The sequence below is a fragment of the Phaenicophaeus curvirostris genome, chromosome 19, assembly GCF_032191515.1.
Source record: "Phaenicophaeus curvirostris isolate KB17595 chromosome 19, BPBGC_Pcur_1.0, whole genome shotgun sequence".
NCBI lineage: Eukaryota > Metazoa > Chordata > Aves > Cuculiformes > Cuculidae > Phaenicophaeus > Phaenicophaeus curvirostris.
In genome coordinates this window covers 2,938,180-2,952,549 of record NC_091410.1, presented here as the reverse complement: position 1 = coordinate 2,952,549, position 14,370 = coordinate 2,938,180, and the positions used below count along the sequence as shown (strand labels likewise).

Sequence of the window (14,370 nt, the reverse complement as noted above, 5' to 3'; positions counted from 1 at the left end):
ATTTTACAGAAGTTTGGCAGAAAAGAAACCAAAACCTAGAAAAATCCCTTCATGTACCGTCAAAGTGCACAAGTACAACATAATCACTGTCACACGCGGGCAGGAATACAAGTTGCCATGGCTCACAGTCCCCTTTACAGAGTGATTTATAACACAATATTCCTTGTGATTCCAGTCCCTAGCAAAATCTTAAAGATATCAAAGAGGTTCTCCATGTATCTCAGCCCCAGGAATGCGGATTTTCCAGTCATAAAGCAAGCATCTGTGTTAGCACAGCTAATTAAACTGCAAGGAAAACCTCTTTCATATCTCACTTGTGAAGCTGATAACATGTAAGTTATAACTTGCATAAGGCCTGATAAACTCTGTCCTTTGCAGGAGGAAATGCACCTCCAACACCACTCACTGTAAACAGATCTCAGGGCGTAGCAGCTTTCCATCAGAGGCAGCTCTGTAATGGACTTGTTGAGTGGTGACATTGCCTACAACACTTTGCTCGTGTTGAATAATGATTCTGCTGTAGTTAAACCAGATAAGGTTCAATACTCATCCAGGGAACAAAGTGTGGGGATTTTGATCGCATTAAGCCAAAATTTACAAACACCGACCTGAAATGTTTGACACACAAGGGAGGAAGAGCCACCAGGAGAATACAGCACTCGGCTGGGGAAAGGATCCCAGGCTTTGAGCTTTAATTGTGCTGTTAGCGCAGCGTAAGGGGAAAAACTCACTTCAACATCACCTTTGAAGAAAACAACTCATCACCAGTCAGTTAAAAAAGAAAGGAGTCAATGGCTACAACTGATGTCCAAGGGGCCGTTGATACCAGACACAAAGATGGACGGATTAGTGTACAAAGGCTGAGCTGCCTCCAGCGCGCGGGGCTCTACCCCCCGGCGAGGAGCTGACATGAGCGGATAAGACAACTCCATTAGGAGCCCATATCGCCACTCCACAGTGCTTCCCGCAAGCAGATGGAGCTCCTCTTTAACCAAATGCACCGTGACTCCGGCTTTATACAGGAGCATCTGGGATGGTTCCTGACCGGGGCGATGTACAATGCACTTTGATTTATCAACTGTCCCACGTGCAATTAAAGATTTGGCTAAATAACTCGTCGGTAAAGGCTCCTCGGGTGAAAGGCAGCAAGGCAGGAGGGGTCAAGTGTTCCTGCAGGATTTGTGTTTACCAAACAGAAACGCCTGCTAAGGAATGGCTCCACGGAGCTGCGGCAGAACTGGGTCCAGGCAGGAGGAGGGAGTTGAAGGCGCAAGCTGGAGAGCCAGCAATTCCTTCGTTTCGATTGAAACGAATCTGAATGTAATGTCAGAGTTATTAAAGCAACCCTCTTTATTGCCCAGAGAAACAAAATATATGTGCAGTTAGAGCTGTATAATTCCCTGCTAATACGCATTTTGATCGCAGGATAATGTGCAGCATCCCCATTCCTCAGCGGATTCTACAGAATGACTCTAATACCTCCGAACCATTTAATCAACAACCCGTGCAGGCAGCGAAGAGATAATTGAAATATAAGTACTGTCATCCATATCCCCTTTGGGAAAGCAACACAGTAAGCATTGTATCATTCCATTAGTCCATCCTTTGATGTGGGTTTTATCCTCATTAAACTCTGTTTTAGCCTCAAGGTTTCAAACCCCCCCACCTCTCCCTGATGTGGCCGTGCCAGGAAGAAAATAAAGAATATTCTACTGTTTGAAAGGCAAGAATTGCATTTTTACACGCAATTGTACACATCCAGAATATAAAGCTGCCTTTTTAATTTCTTGTTTACCAAATACAGTTAATGACAGCTTCTGGAAAACACAGGGCAGGAAAAAAAAGGCAGGCAGGAGGGTGGTGGTGGGGAAGGAATGCATTGACTTGTTTTCAAATAATAAAGCCTGAATACAAGCAGGATAAAAAACTGCTTGAAAAGGCTGCGGTGGTGAGGTCTGCTTTGAATTATGCCCTGTTTAAACAAGAGGAAAGGCTCCTGCTGAAAAAAAAAAACATTTTTATCATTCAGAAAGATCTCAGGGCAGCCCCTCTAAAATAAGGTATTTTCTAAACAAGATATTGGAATGTTTCCCTGCAGGGAATGCAGATCTGATCCCTTCACAACGATTATTCCTGTAGCACCGTCACTTTACGGAGGTTTTGTTTGATTTGTTTTACCTTAAGTTGAATGAAACCTGTCCAAAATGACCACCCAGGGGAGCAGAGCCACCACCTTAGAGGAGCCTGATCCCTGAGTGGGAATCATGGTCATTCCAGAACGAATTGGGAGGGTTAAACCACAGGCTGTCACAGGGGCTGGCCAAATGCTTTCTGCAGGTTCAGCAAGAGATGAGTACATAGGTTTCCTCTCACTCACATCAGTGTTGCTCTGCTCACACCAACAGAAATGCTCCTGATTTACATCAGTGTCAGCACACGGAGCATCAAGCTCATGACAAACAGGTTGCCCAGACAAGTGGTGGCTGCCCCATCCCTGGAGGTGTCCAAAGCCAGGTTGGATGGGGCTTGGAGCCCCTGATCCAGTGGGAGGTGTCCCTGCCTATGGCAAGGGGTTGGAACTGTATGGGCTTTACGGTCCCGTCCAGTCCAAACCATTCCATGATTCCATAATTCTAGGTATTATCAATGATTATTGGGGCATTTCTTCTAAGTGCACATGAAGATTCTCAGCACGGATCGGTTTCACTACAGTTTGTAGTAGAAGGTCAATCACAGTGGAAAACTCAGCTTACGTTGAAATAATCTTGAACCACAACGTGTTTGTGAATCACCACGGGAAGTCGGACGTGTTGCTATTTTCTATCAGTTTATGAACATCCAAGATACATTTGCAATTCTAACTACAATTCATAGTCATAAGCAATCTACGGAGCCATTTCTAACCTAGGAGCTCTTTTTGGTCTGATTCTTCATGAGTTTGGCTCACAGTTTAACCTGACCAAAGACAGCGCTCCACTCTGAAATGTCAACAGTAGGGAGAGCGCTGCTGTCTCCATTAATTGCAATCACTATCAACTGTAACTATAAGAACTGAGAAGCTCATCTACAGAGCACAGCTCCTTCTGCACTGCTCCATAAGGAGGTTAATGGGATTCTAGGAATAAATATTTACCAAACAACACAACAAACTATTTCTTCTGAAGTACCCCAGGTTAAAGCACCCAGTTACCTGTGTGACTATGTGTGACATAAACCACCTTCTGCCAAGTTAATGGACTTCAGCTTCTCAAATGCGCAATGAAAAGCAAGACTGAGAGCATATTCTGCATCAGGAAAATATCATTAAATCCCACAGCTTTTTTTCTTATATTGAAGGTTCTTGAGACAAGCCTGGACAAAGGCTGGAGCAGCCAGGCCTGACTTCAGAGCTTCCCCTGGCATCCCTTCCAGCTGAAGCCAACCTCCGATGCTGCCTGTACAATGCCTCATGGCCCGAGTGACATGAATCCCAGAGGTAACGCAAGGGGGAGATCCCAGCTGTGCTCCCAGGTCACTCTGCAGCCCTGCTAAGACCAAAGACAAAGGAGCTGGCACAGAAAACAGCTACAAACCAGCTACAACGGGAGCAGAACGGCAAGGTGTCTACATGGTCGTGAACAAGTTCTTTTGCACATAGTGTTTGATGAATTAGCTGTTCCTGTACAATCACTAAGTGTTTTATGAGTGCCCAGCACAGCAGATCCATCAGGACTGCAAGTTCATAAACCAGCCGCTCTCTAACGAGAGTGCGTGCAGCTCTGGGTAGGGGGCATCAAACCCACCACTACACAACACAACGGAGCAGGACACTTGTCACCCTCAAGGCCAAGCTCATGCAGATAATGCAGAGATTTATTTAAACTCACCTGCAGGAAAATTAAATGCATTATATTAAAAAGCAAGGGAATAACTCATACCAAACAGGAAAGTGGGAAAAGCTGCGTAATCTCAGTAAAATCTAAGATTGTGTGGGCACATGAAATTTCTCCTCAACAATGATACCAAAACAATTCCTAGCAGGAAAAATAACATCAGCTGTTGTTCTAATGCAAAATGCAAACACTCTCGATGAGTTCAACCGTGCAGCCAAAGTATGAGGAACATCTCAAGCTGTTTGCATTTCCAAACACGACTGGAGGGGTCAGAGTGGGGAGCAGGACACGTGGGCAGGCTGGAATGATGGGTGGCATTTGGTACATGCTGCGTTTGGGTCTACTCAGGTTATTTTTGTGACAGGATGTCTCTGATTATTCTCTGAACAGAGAATAAGGATGGTTACACCTCACTGCTCAAAGGGAAAGCTTTTTCCAAGCCTTACAAATTAATCAGGACATCACAAAGCAAGTGGTCACTGCACAATCAGGTGCTGTTTGCCACAAAGCTAGCAACAGGGGCAGGAGATTCCCTGAGAGCATCAGCGGTGGGTTTGGGGCTGGCAGATGAGGTGTATGTCCTCCTGTGCTATGTTCAGCAGTCCCTGCTCAGCAGAGCCCTCTGTGTCACTGCCAGTGTGGTTTGGTCCAAGCCAAATGACATAAAGTACACACAGGAGAGGCACGCTGAGCCTCTAGAGAACTAGTTCAGCTTTAAAGTTAACAAAGTATGGAGAGGACTTCACAAAGCACAGAAGACAACTGCTTTACCGAATCCCATCCTTCCAGAGATCGCTGTGGAACTGGCTCCTGGCTCATAGGTGCTGACCGCAGGGATGGTTGGGCTAAAGCCACCCAACTTATACATTCCTTGAGTGCCACTAGGAAGACAACAATGTCTTGTATGTCACCCTGGACCTCAGCAGCCATGATAATCTCCACAGATGCAGCCCCAGCCCTGGAGCATTTCCTTGAAAGCTACTGAGGCTCCTCACTGATCACAGAATCATGGAATGGTTTGGGTTGCAAGGGACCTCAAAACCCGTCCAGTTCCAACCCCTGCCATGGGCAGGGACACCTCCTACTAGATCAGGTTGCTCAAAGCTCCATCCAACCTGGCCTTGAACACCTCCAGGGATGGGGCAGCCACCCCTGCTCTGGGCAACTAGGGCCAGGCCCTTCACAACCTCACAGCAAAACATTTCTGCATAAGCCTCATCTCAATCTCCTCTTTTTCAGCTGAAAATCATTCCCCCCTGTCCTGTCCCTGCACTCCCTGATCAAGAGCCCCTCCCCAGCTTTCCTGGAGCCCCTTTCAGTACTGGAAGCTCTTCTAAGGTCTCGCCAGAGCCTTCTCTTCTCCAAGCTGAACAACCCCAACTCTCTCAGCCTGTCCTCGTATGGGAGGTGCTCCAGCCCTTGGATCATCTCCGTGCCCTGCTTTGGACTCGCTCCAGCAGCTCCATGTCCTTCCTGTGCTGAGGACTCCAGAACTGAAGACAAGGCTCCAGGTGGGGTCTCACCAGAGCAGAGCAGAGGGGCAGAACCCCCATGTCAGTGCAGTGATGATGGACCATAAAAGGATGCCTCATTTACACTGGATATCATAGACGCAACACAGCAGAATTAAAAATGCACCAAGCATTTCATGATGTGAGGCAGCTGAAGATAGGAAAATGTCAAAACTCAAATGCCAGACAAAGTTTTGGCCAGAACTCTGCAAACACCATAAGCTCTCTGGGTTCCTTCCCAGAGCCATGACACCAGTTTCTTCCACACAATTTATCCAGCTCTGTGTCACCTGTCTCTGATTTGTTTTAGCAAAACTATTTATGAGGCTTACTTAAGCAGCCAGGAAGGAAAGTGTTCAAAAAACACCCGGAAATATGTGGCCAAAGAGAACCAGGTCATATTCTTTGCACGGGAACATTCTCTTCCGGCACTCTGCGGCAGAAACAACCCTGGCCAAGGGCTGGATGCTCAGCGTCTACGGGGACCGAGGCCGGCATTAGTCAAGGTAAGTGACACTTTAAAGAACTTTTAATGAGCTGTTGACAGCCAGGTAGATAGATTGATGAGCAATTACCCCAAGTCCCCAACATTACCGTTTTGTGGTGAAAGCAAATATAAATGTGGGGGGGGAGAAGTAAGAAAATCTGTTAAATGTGGTTTTCCCAATCTGTGCTGCAGTCAGACGATGGTGGAGTTCATTTAAGGACACTGGAAACATATAAAACAAATCCCCTTCTCTAAATCAAAAGCTGACAGCAAGATTCCTGGCTATACTTTTGACTCCAGAAGCCCTGCAAGCCCTGCTCATGGACTACGATAAACAATTGAAAAAGTCATAGAATGACAGAACGGTTTGGGTTGGAAGGGACCTCAAAGCCCATCCAGTTCCACCCCCTGCCATGGGGAGGGACACCTCCCACTGGATCAGGTTGCTCAAAGCCCCATCCAACCTGGCCTTGAACACCTCCAGGGATGGGGCAGCCACCACTGCTCTGGGCAACCAGGAGGCCAGGGCCTCCCCACCCTCATCATGAAGAATTTCTTCCTAATATCCAGTCTAAATCTTCCCCCTTTCAATTTAAAGCCATTCACCTTTGTCCTTACTGCATGTATGACAGCTGCCCTCACAGCAGTGTTCCCTAAAAGATGCTTTTAAGTAAAATCAACTCAACTCAGGAATGTGCAATTAGCGCTATCCTCGAGAGCCAATCACAAGTTTATTGAAGTGCTCTCACTATTTACAACGCGAGGGAATTTACCCCCAAGGTTTGCTTTAGTATTTTGTCTCAATTTTCCTGTAATCTCATCCATCACGTTTTTTTCAGCTCTCCGAAGGTGATGGATAAAGCACAGAACTAAACAGGACCAACTGCTCGCAGACGCCTCAGGGAAAACGGAGTTTTGTTAGAAATAATCCTAGGCACAACCCGTGGAAACACAATACTAAAATTGTTTGTTGAATCATTTATGAATTGGGCCTTCAGTTTCAGTTTGCAAAGAAGTTGCAGTTTTTTGTTGATGTTCTTTTTTACTTTGCATTTCAGCTGGAAAACAGCCTTGAAGAATCCACACTGATGGAGAATCCAGAAATCAGAGTGAAGGAAGGTTTTTTTTTAAGGGAATTCCTTTGCAAATAACAGGGTGGATTTTGTCGTTGGGGAGGATTTACATACGGATGATGAGCCACTCAATGGTGACAAATTTGTCCTGTATTTTCACCATTTCGAGTTTCCACCCCATCTTTGTGCTAAAGGAAAAGCAAAGCCACACAGTGCCTTACAAAACCACTACAAAATCAGTTGCAGACACCTCTGCCAGGAGGTACCAATGGAGGGCTATGATCGAACAGATAAATGTGGCCTCCAGAAACTATTTACACTGTTGTGTTTGTTCTATGATGTAACATTTGAAGATTCACTGTTATAAAGTAATACAAAAGCTCAGTGGAACGCGATCACACGCTACCACGGTGTGTAGTCAGCACATGCAGAAATGCACAACACGAGCTGTGTGTGGAAATTCAGAATTCTTGAAGGTAGCCAATCCCCTAGACTCCTCAATGACAGCTAAAAATATGAAGAAACTGCAAAGGACAGAGAGGTGCATGTCTTTCTTAAGTCTTTTGTCTGACAGTGCTATTTTCTGTCATCTGAAGAGAGACAGGAGCTTGGCGATAGATGAAAGCATCGCGAGGCCTCCTTTCCCGTCAGCCGGCGCGGGGTGCGGAGCCTTACCTGATCTGTCCTCGCACCAGCGGCCTGTTCTTTGTCCTGTTCATGTTTGAGTCGAATGGAACCTCAAAGAACTGCAATAAAAAAAAAAAAGAGGAAGAATGAAAATGAAAGGATGCCGGGCAGGAGGCCATGCGTGGAGCGCACGGGCTGCATCTGCAGGTGCTTTCATCTCCAGTTTTGAAGGTTCAGAAATACTACGAAAATGGCAAACTTCTTTTACCAAGCTTTGATGCTTTTGGCATCCTCTTAGAAAGAAAATTACCTGGAGGACAAATCCAGTTTATGCGAGTCCTCCCTGGTTACTCATTTGAAGTGGAGTTTGATTCCGAGTCCTGACCTCTGCAGGTTTGACACCGCTTTTCTCCAAACATAGACACGCAGCCCTGTCCCCAGTTTCCTATGAACACAACCCCCCCTTTAAAACATTGGGTTGCTGGTATTTAAAAGAAAAGCATGAGATTCTTCTCAAGACCATTGAACTCCTAAGAGCCCCAAATCCACCCCAAATCAATCAGCTTGTATAAAACACGGCGCTGAGCACCCAGTACTCAGAATCACAGAATCACTAGGTTGGAAAAGACCTACAGGATCATCGAGCCCAACCATACCCTACTCACAGCAGGGACCCAACATTCCATAAGGTATGATTTAACGTGCCAACCCAGTCTGACTTCAAACACCAACCATGGGAGAATCCAGGCCATGCTGCCTTCACACGAGGAATCTCTGCAGGCTTTGGTGTCATCTGATTTATAAAGGACGTTACACAGTGAGCTGTACAGGCATTTAGCTTTATATGTACAAAATAAAAATACAAATAATCAGCATATCTTTGCTTATAGAACCAGCAGGATGTATTTGTCAATGTATTTATCCTTCCTGACATGACGTCTGAGGTTTTGGGGTAGGATGCCAATTCTGGTGAGCATGTAGGAAAAGAACCCTAACCAATCACAACTTCAAAGCAGACTGACAGCTCGGAGCGGCCAAACTGCAGGTAGATTTGAGGTGACCACAGGAGGAACTCCCTGTTGTTCCAGCAAGCTGGTGTAACATTTCACACAATAAAAGACAAAATTAACAAACAACTTCATTTCAACAGTGCCACAGTACTGGCTTGGCTACTTAATGGAGCTGCATTCCCAGGGGAATGCCAGCTGGCGGGGCCACCAAGGGCTCCAGAACCGACTCCTCAGCTTCTCCGTGATGGATCCCAAACTACCACAGTGTCACAGTTCAGCCCCAGCCCTGCCAATTGCACAGCTAAAACCGAGCAGGTGGGCTCCCAAATTCATTCCTCCTCCTCCCCCAGGGAAAGGGAAATGACAGGAAAAGACTTGTGGGTTGGAAACTAAAACTGAAAAAGCTTTAATGAAATAGTACTACTACAAATAAAAATACTATTAATAAGAGATTAATAATAAAATATATACAAATACACAAACTTGCACCCCTACCCAACCCCTCGATGACCGTGTATCATCACAGAGGCTTCAGAGCAGACGTGAGAGAAAGGTTCCATGTGCAGGAGGGAGCTGGGCTCAGGCGCTGGAGTCGAGTACGCACAGATCTGGGATCAGGGGCAAACAGATGAGGGCCTCACTAGACATCAGCCATGGAAGAAGAGAAAGAGATCCTCATAATGTCTCGAGTTTATCCTGACTATGAGATGGAATACCCTGTTGGTCACTCTGAGGTCTCCTCTCCTGTCCCCCTCTCCCTGCAGGTGCCTCCCTTTTCTGTCCTGTTCCCTTACAGCTCCCCCAGCTCCAGGATGGCTTTGGTTTCTGTAGGGATAAGTGCAAGCAATGGCCTTTCTGCATCCCAGTGCCCCGTGTGATCCCTGCCAGAGAGGAACACTGTCGAAAAACATGCAGTAAACCCCCAGAAAATGAAGTTACTCAGATGAGGCTGAGCTGAAGTGAGAAAATTGATTCTACTTTAGCTCAAACCACCACACACAGTTCTTCAGGGAAGGAACTCTGCATTGGTCAGTCTGCATTAAAGGCTGCAGGTTTAATGTTCAAAAGATAAGGTGTATCAAAGCATGGGAATTGAAATCATCGATGCAGCTCTTAATTACTAATTCCCATCCAATCCACTGCGATTTCTCACCTCCATCTGTGCGGTGGAGCTGGCTGGGGCTGCGCAGCCTGAGGACGCTGCTCTTGGGGAGCCTCCAGCCGGAGCAATGGGATGGAGACCCCATCCCATTCCCAGTTCTGACCCACTCTCAAAGCCTTCCAGTTTTATTATCAATATCAGTGAAGCAAAGTGAGGTTGCTCGGCTGAGAATTGCTGATGTGAAAGTGAAGGGACTTCAGGAAGAAAAAAAGTTTGTTAATACATACCCCAGTTTGCCAAAGGATTCTGGTGCAGCACCAGGCATCTCATTCCTTTGGTTTTAGGTAGGGAGGGAACAGATTATTTCCCATCCATTGTTTGTTTTGCCTGATCCACAGCAGCAAGGGTCACTCCCAGCTCCATCGAAGTTGGTGGAAAGACCAGTTTAGAGGAAAAGCAGAGAGGAGCGCATGGGGCAGGTACGAGCCCCAGCACAGGGAGCCCAGCCGCTCACTCCAGAGGGATAGGATCTGTCTGGCTGAAGGGTTGGATGCTTCACAAAGCACCCCCTGGAGGAAACCGCAGCGAGTTCCTTCAGAGAAGGGGTCGAAAGCAGTGATTGCTTCTGACAGCTCAGCACTTTGCTAATGGCTTGTTTCACTGTTAGACTTCAGAGACAATTATGTTAAATGAAGACAAAACACTGTTTGACACCAGTCTGGTGGAGCAATACACGGGAAAAAATGCTGTGGAGCTGAAGCCTTCTGTCCTGAAAATATTCTGGACTCTGTTCAGTTTGGCTTTGCTTTTTAAAGACACAATTTTCTCTTTATTTCTGTTCGCAAAGTCTGACTGCTTTGAGCTGCTGTCCAGTTTGAATTTGGGCACGTGAGGAGATGCTGGCCCACTGAGCGTTTGAGCTGATGGATAAGGGTAACAATGTGTGACAGAGAACATCAAAATAATGCGCCAGTTTTAAACCCTGTGCATCTCCAACATAAAATGACAGGAACTAAGAACAGCTGGACACTCAGTGCTTGGCAGAATCTTACCTTAAGGAACTGAGTTATCAGTCTATCCTGACAATGCCCAAATCAGTGCACGAAGTATCTCCATATACTGAACAGAGTAGCCAATCCCTGAATGGAATATAAATCTTAAACAAGAAACTTCTCTTGAGTTAAGTAGTGAAAAACAGTCCCTCTGTGTTGTATGCAGACACGGCTGCTCCCTAAATTCAGATTATAGCATGACTTAAGCCTGAAGTTTTCCACTGTTTTAAACCTGACAACATGAATAATCCGTTAGTGCCAACCGTGCGCATGAAACCACATTTGTGATTGAACACAGCCAAGAACCCCTTTCATCCACAATGGCCTGGATTCCTTCACTGAGGTGGCTGCTATTCCATGTCAGTGAGATGCCATTAATCAAACCTTTCCCACTTTGCTCCCAGATGTTGAGTAAAAATTCTCTCTCCACTTGGAATGATTTTCCCTTGATATTCCAGAAAAAAATGACAAAAATGTGGTTCTCAAATATCCATAGGAATGAAAGACAGAGCGCAAACAGCTCATCGTATGCAGGCCAGTGCAGCCCTGCTGCTGAAGGACACTCGGTAAGATGAACCCTGGATAAATAAATAAATATTTTAGAAGCACTCAAAGAGGCTTCTTCTTCAGGAAGTCTGAATGCATTGGTTCAGTGGGACAAGGAGGAACATTATCTGCCCTGGGTACATGGGCAGCCAGACACTGAAAGGACAGACAGGGTTAAGTCCACAGCACCCCAATGCCCCTGAGTGACAAAACTTGGCAGCAGCTCTCAAGACCCCAATCTAATTTTCAATCAGCGCACGTGAACATTTAAATTGTGGTGAAAGGAAACAAGAAATCAGGGCAGCCCCTGCTCTGTAGTTTATTCCTCTGGCAGGCTCATCAGGCTCTGTGTGCAGATCTCATCTACTTAATACATGGTAATTATATCCTGAATGTCTAACAACGCCTAGATTTGCTGTCACTTTTCTGTTTGTAGCTATTGACACTCAGGGGTCCTTCAGCTTCTTCATGTTGGTTTCTACTTTGTTTTTAGCCTGGAGAAGAGGAGGCCGAGGGGAGACCTCATTGCTCTCTACAACTACCTGAAAGGACGTTGTAGAGAGGAGGGTGCTGGCCTCTTCTTCCAAGTGTCAGGGGACAGGACAAGAGGGAATGGCCTCAAGCTCCACCAGGGGAGGTTTAGGCTGGACATTAAGAAAAAATTCTTCACAGAAAGGGTCATTGGTCCCTGTCCGAGGCTGCCCAGGGAGGTGGTTGATTCACCTTCCCTGGAGGTGTTTAAGGCATGGGTGGATGAGGTGCTGAGGGATATGGTTTAGTGTTTGATGGGAATGGTTGGACTCGATGATCCGGTGGGTCTCTTCCAACCTGGTTATTCTGTGATTCTGTGATTCTGTGATTCTTCCAGCCACCTCCTGGAAAAAGCAGTGAGTGTAGAGGACGCCTGACCATCCACACCTCCTGTGGATGCAGAGAGGAATAGCTTATTCGGACTAAGTAAGATTCCCATAGCTTCACCTTGCGGATGCCAACACCATTATGCTTTGCTGGCACCTTGAGGACTCGCATGATATGGAAAGACTGGGAGACCGTCCCATGCCTTTTCCATATCCTCCGTTAAACGCCAACACCACCGGTGCAGATGTCAAGGTCAATGCCTGACTGCCTGCAGTTAAGGAAGCCAGTGGGGCAGATGGAAAGCGAGTCCACAGGAGGCCACAAAGATGATCCAAGGACTGAAGCACCACCCACACAAGGCCAGGCTGAGAGAGTTGGGGTTGTTCAACCTGGAGAAGAGAAGGCTCTGGGGAGAACTTAGAGCAGCTTCCAGTACTGAAAGGGGCTCCAGGAAAGCTGGGGAGGGACTCCTGATCAGGGAGTGCAGGGAGAGGATGAGGGGGAACAGGTTTCATCTGCAAGGGGGCAGATTGAGATGAGATCTTACCAAGAAATGTTTTGCTGTGAGGGTGGGGAGACCCTGGCCCAGGTTGCCCAGAGCAGTGGTGGCTGCCCCATCCCTGGAGGGGTTCAAGGCCAGGTTGGATGGGGCTTTGAGTGACTTGATCCAGTGGGAGGTGTCCCTGCCCATGGCAGAGGGGTGGAATTGGATGGGCTTTGAGGTCCCTTCCAACCCAAACCATTCCATGATTCTACGATTCCATGATTCTGTTAAAGCCCAGAACACGGGCTGTGTTTGCCATCCGTGGTCATTCCTGTAGGAGAGATTTTAACCACTGCATTGTGACAGCTCAATACCTTTACTCCTGTCACACAAATCCATAAACAGATCACAGTACGAGGAACAATATGTCACATAGTTTACCAAGTGGATCACCCACACTTGGGCTGGTAAACACCTCTGCCTCAGTGCTCCAGATTTAGAGTGCACCAAGCTCCAGCCTGACCCTGTCCAGGGCCAGCTCTAATCTGTGACACATGGTGGAAACAGTGTCGGCTGGAATAGGCACCCGGCCTCTCCTGTGTTGACATAACATTTTCCTCTAATGCTAAACATGCATTTACATCAGAACTGATAATCCCACGAGTCTAAAGACAGAGCAGAACCCTGCTATTAAAAGACAATTTAATTCAAGGCAACTCAGAGGTCTTCCCATTGCAAACCCACCCCTGCATCTGAGCAGGCTTTCACGTGCTTTTTGGCAGCAGAACTGCCCCCTCAGTGTGTGTTGTTGCTCTGAAACCTCTCTGAAGGGTAGTTCAGGTGAATCAATGGCACCAATGACCAAATGAGGTTGTTGCCAAAAGCAGTCACCTCCTCCTGCACTGAAGTGCTGCTAGTCTCCAAAATCCTCCATGCCTTGCACGACTGTGGAGGTGGAGATGAGCTATGGGGATGGGAGTGGGTGGTGGCTGAAGCTGTTCCTCTGTTAAAATCTCTTGCTGCAGACCAAGCAAGCATTTTAAGCATTTTTAACACTAGGTAAATAACAACGAGTGTGACTGGACTTGTTCAATGCCATGGGTGAAATCAGGCTGTACAGGGCAACTCTTGCAAACGCTGGTCTTGTGGAATTAAATGCTTCTGGGTTTCTCCCATTTCCCCTGCGCTGCACTAATCACAGAATCATGGAATGGGTTGGGTTGGAAGGGACCTCAAAGCCCATTCAGTTCCAACCTCCCTGCCATGGGCAGGGACACCTCCCACTGGATTCAGGGGCTCCAAGCCCCATCCAACCTGGCCTTGAACATCTCCAGGGATGGGGCAGCCACCACTGCTCTGGGCAACCTGGGCCAGGGCCTCCCCACCCTCATTAGGAATAATTTCTTCTTAATATCCAGCCTAAATCTTTGGCATTGCTAATGGGCAAGCAGTTAACCAGAAACATCACTGAAAAACAAACTGGAGACCAAAAAGACTTAAGAATCAGGGACAAACAGGTGGACCAATACCTGGTGGGGAGTGCAGTGGCAGAGCGGACTCTACTTGGACAATAACCTGAGTTTTCCTGGGAAGGTGACATTCCTTGCAGCTGGCCATGCGGCCTCCAAATTTATCAAGTTTTAGCACCAACTTCTCAGAAACAAAAATAAAATTCATCCAGTATGGCATCTCCAGATGGGCGAGGGAGGGCATAGTCCCATGCTGCTCTGCACTGGAGTGGCCACACC

General features: G+C 46.9%; 1 protein-coding gene across 1 annotated transcript in view; it reads right to left on the bottom strand.

Moving 5' to 3' along the window:
- The window catches only part of COX10 (cytochrome c oxidase assembly factor heme A:farnesyltransferase COX10), a 113,932-nt gene that overhangs the window by 29,468 nt on the left and 70,094 nt on the right, over positions 1–14,370 (bottom strand). The window contains exon 5 of the mRNA XM_069872346.1: positions 7,619–7,689. Coding sequence (XP_069728447.1) covers positions 7,619–7,689 — 71 coding nt within the window. The remainder of the gene's footprint in view (positions 1–7,618; positions 7,690–14,370) is intronic.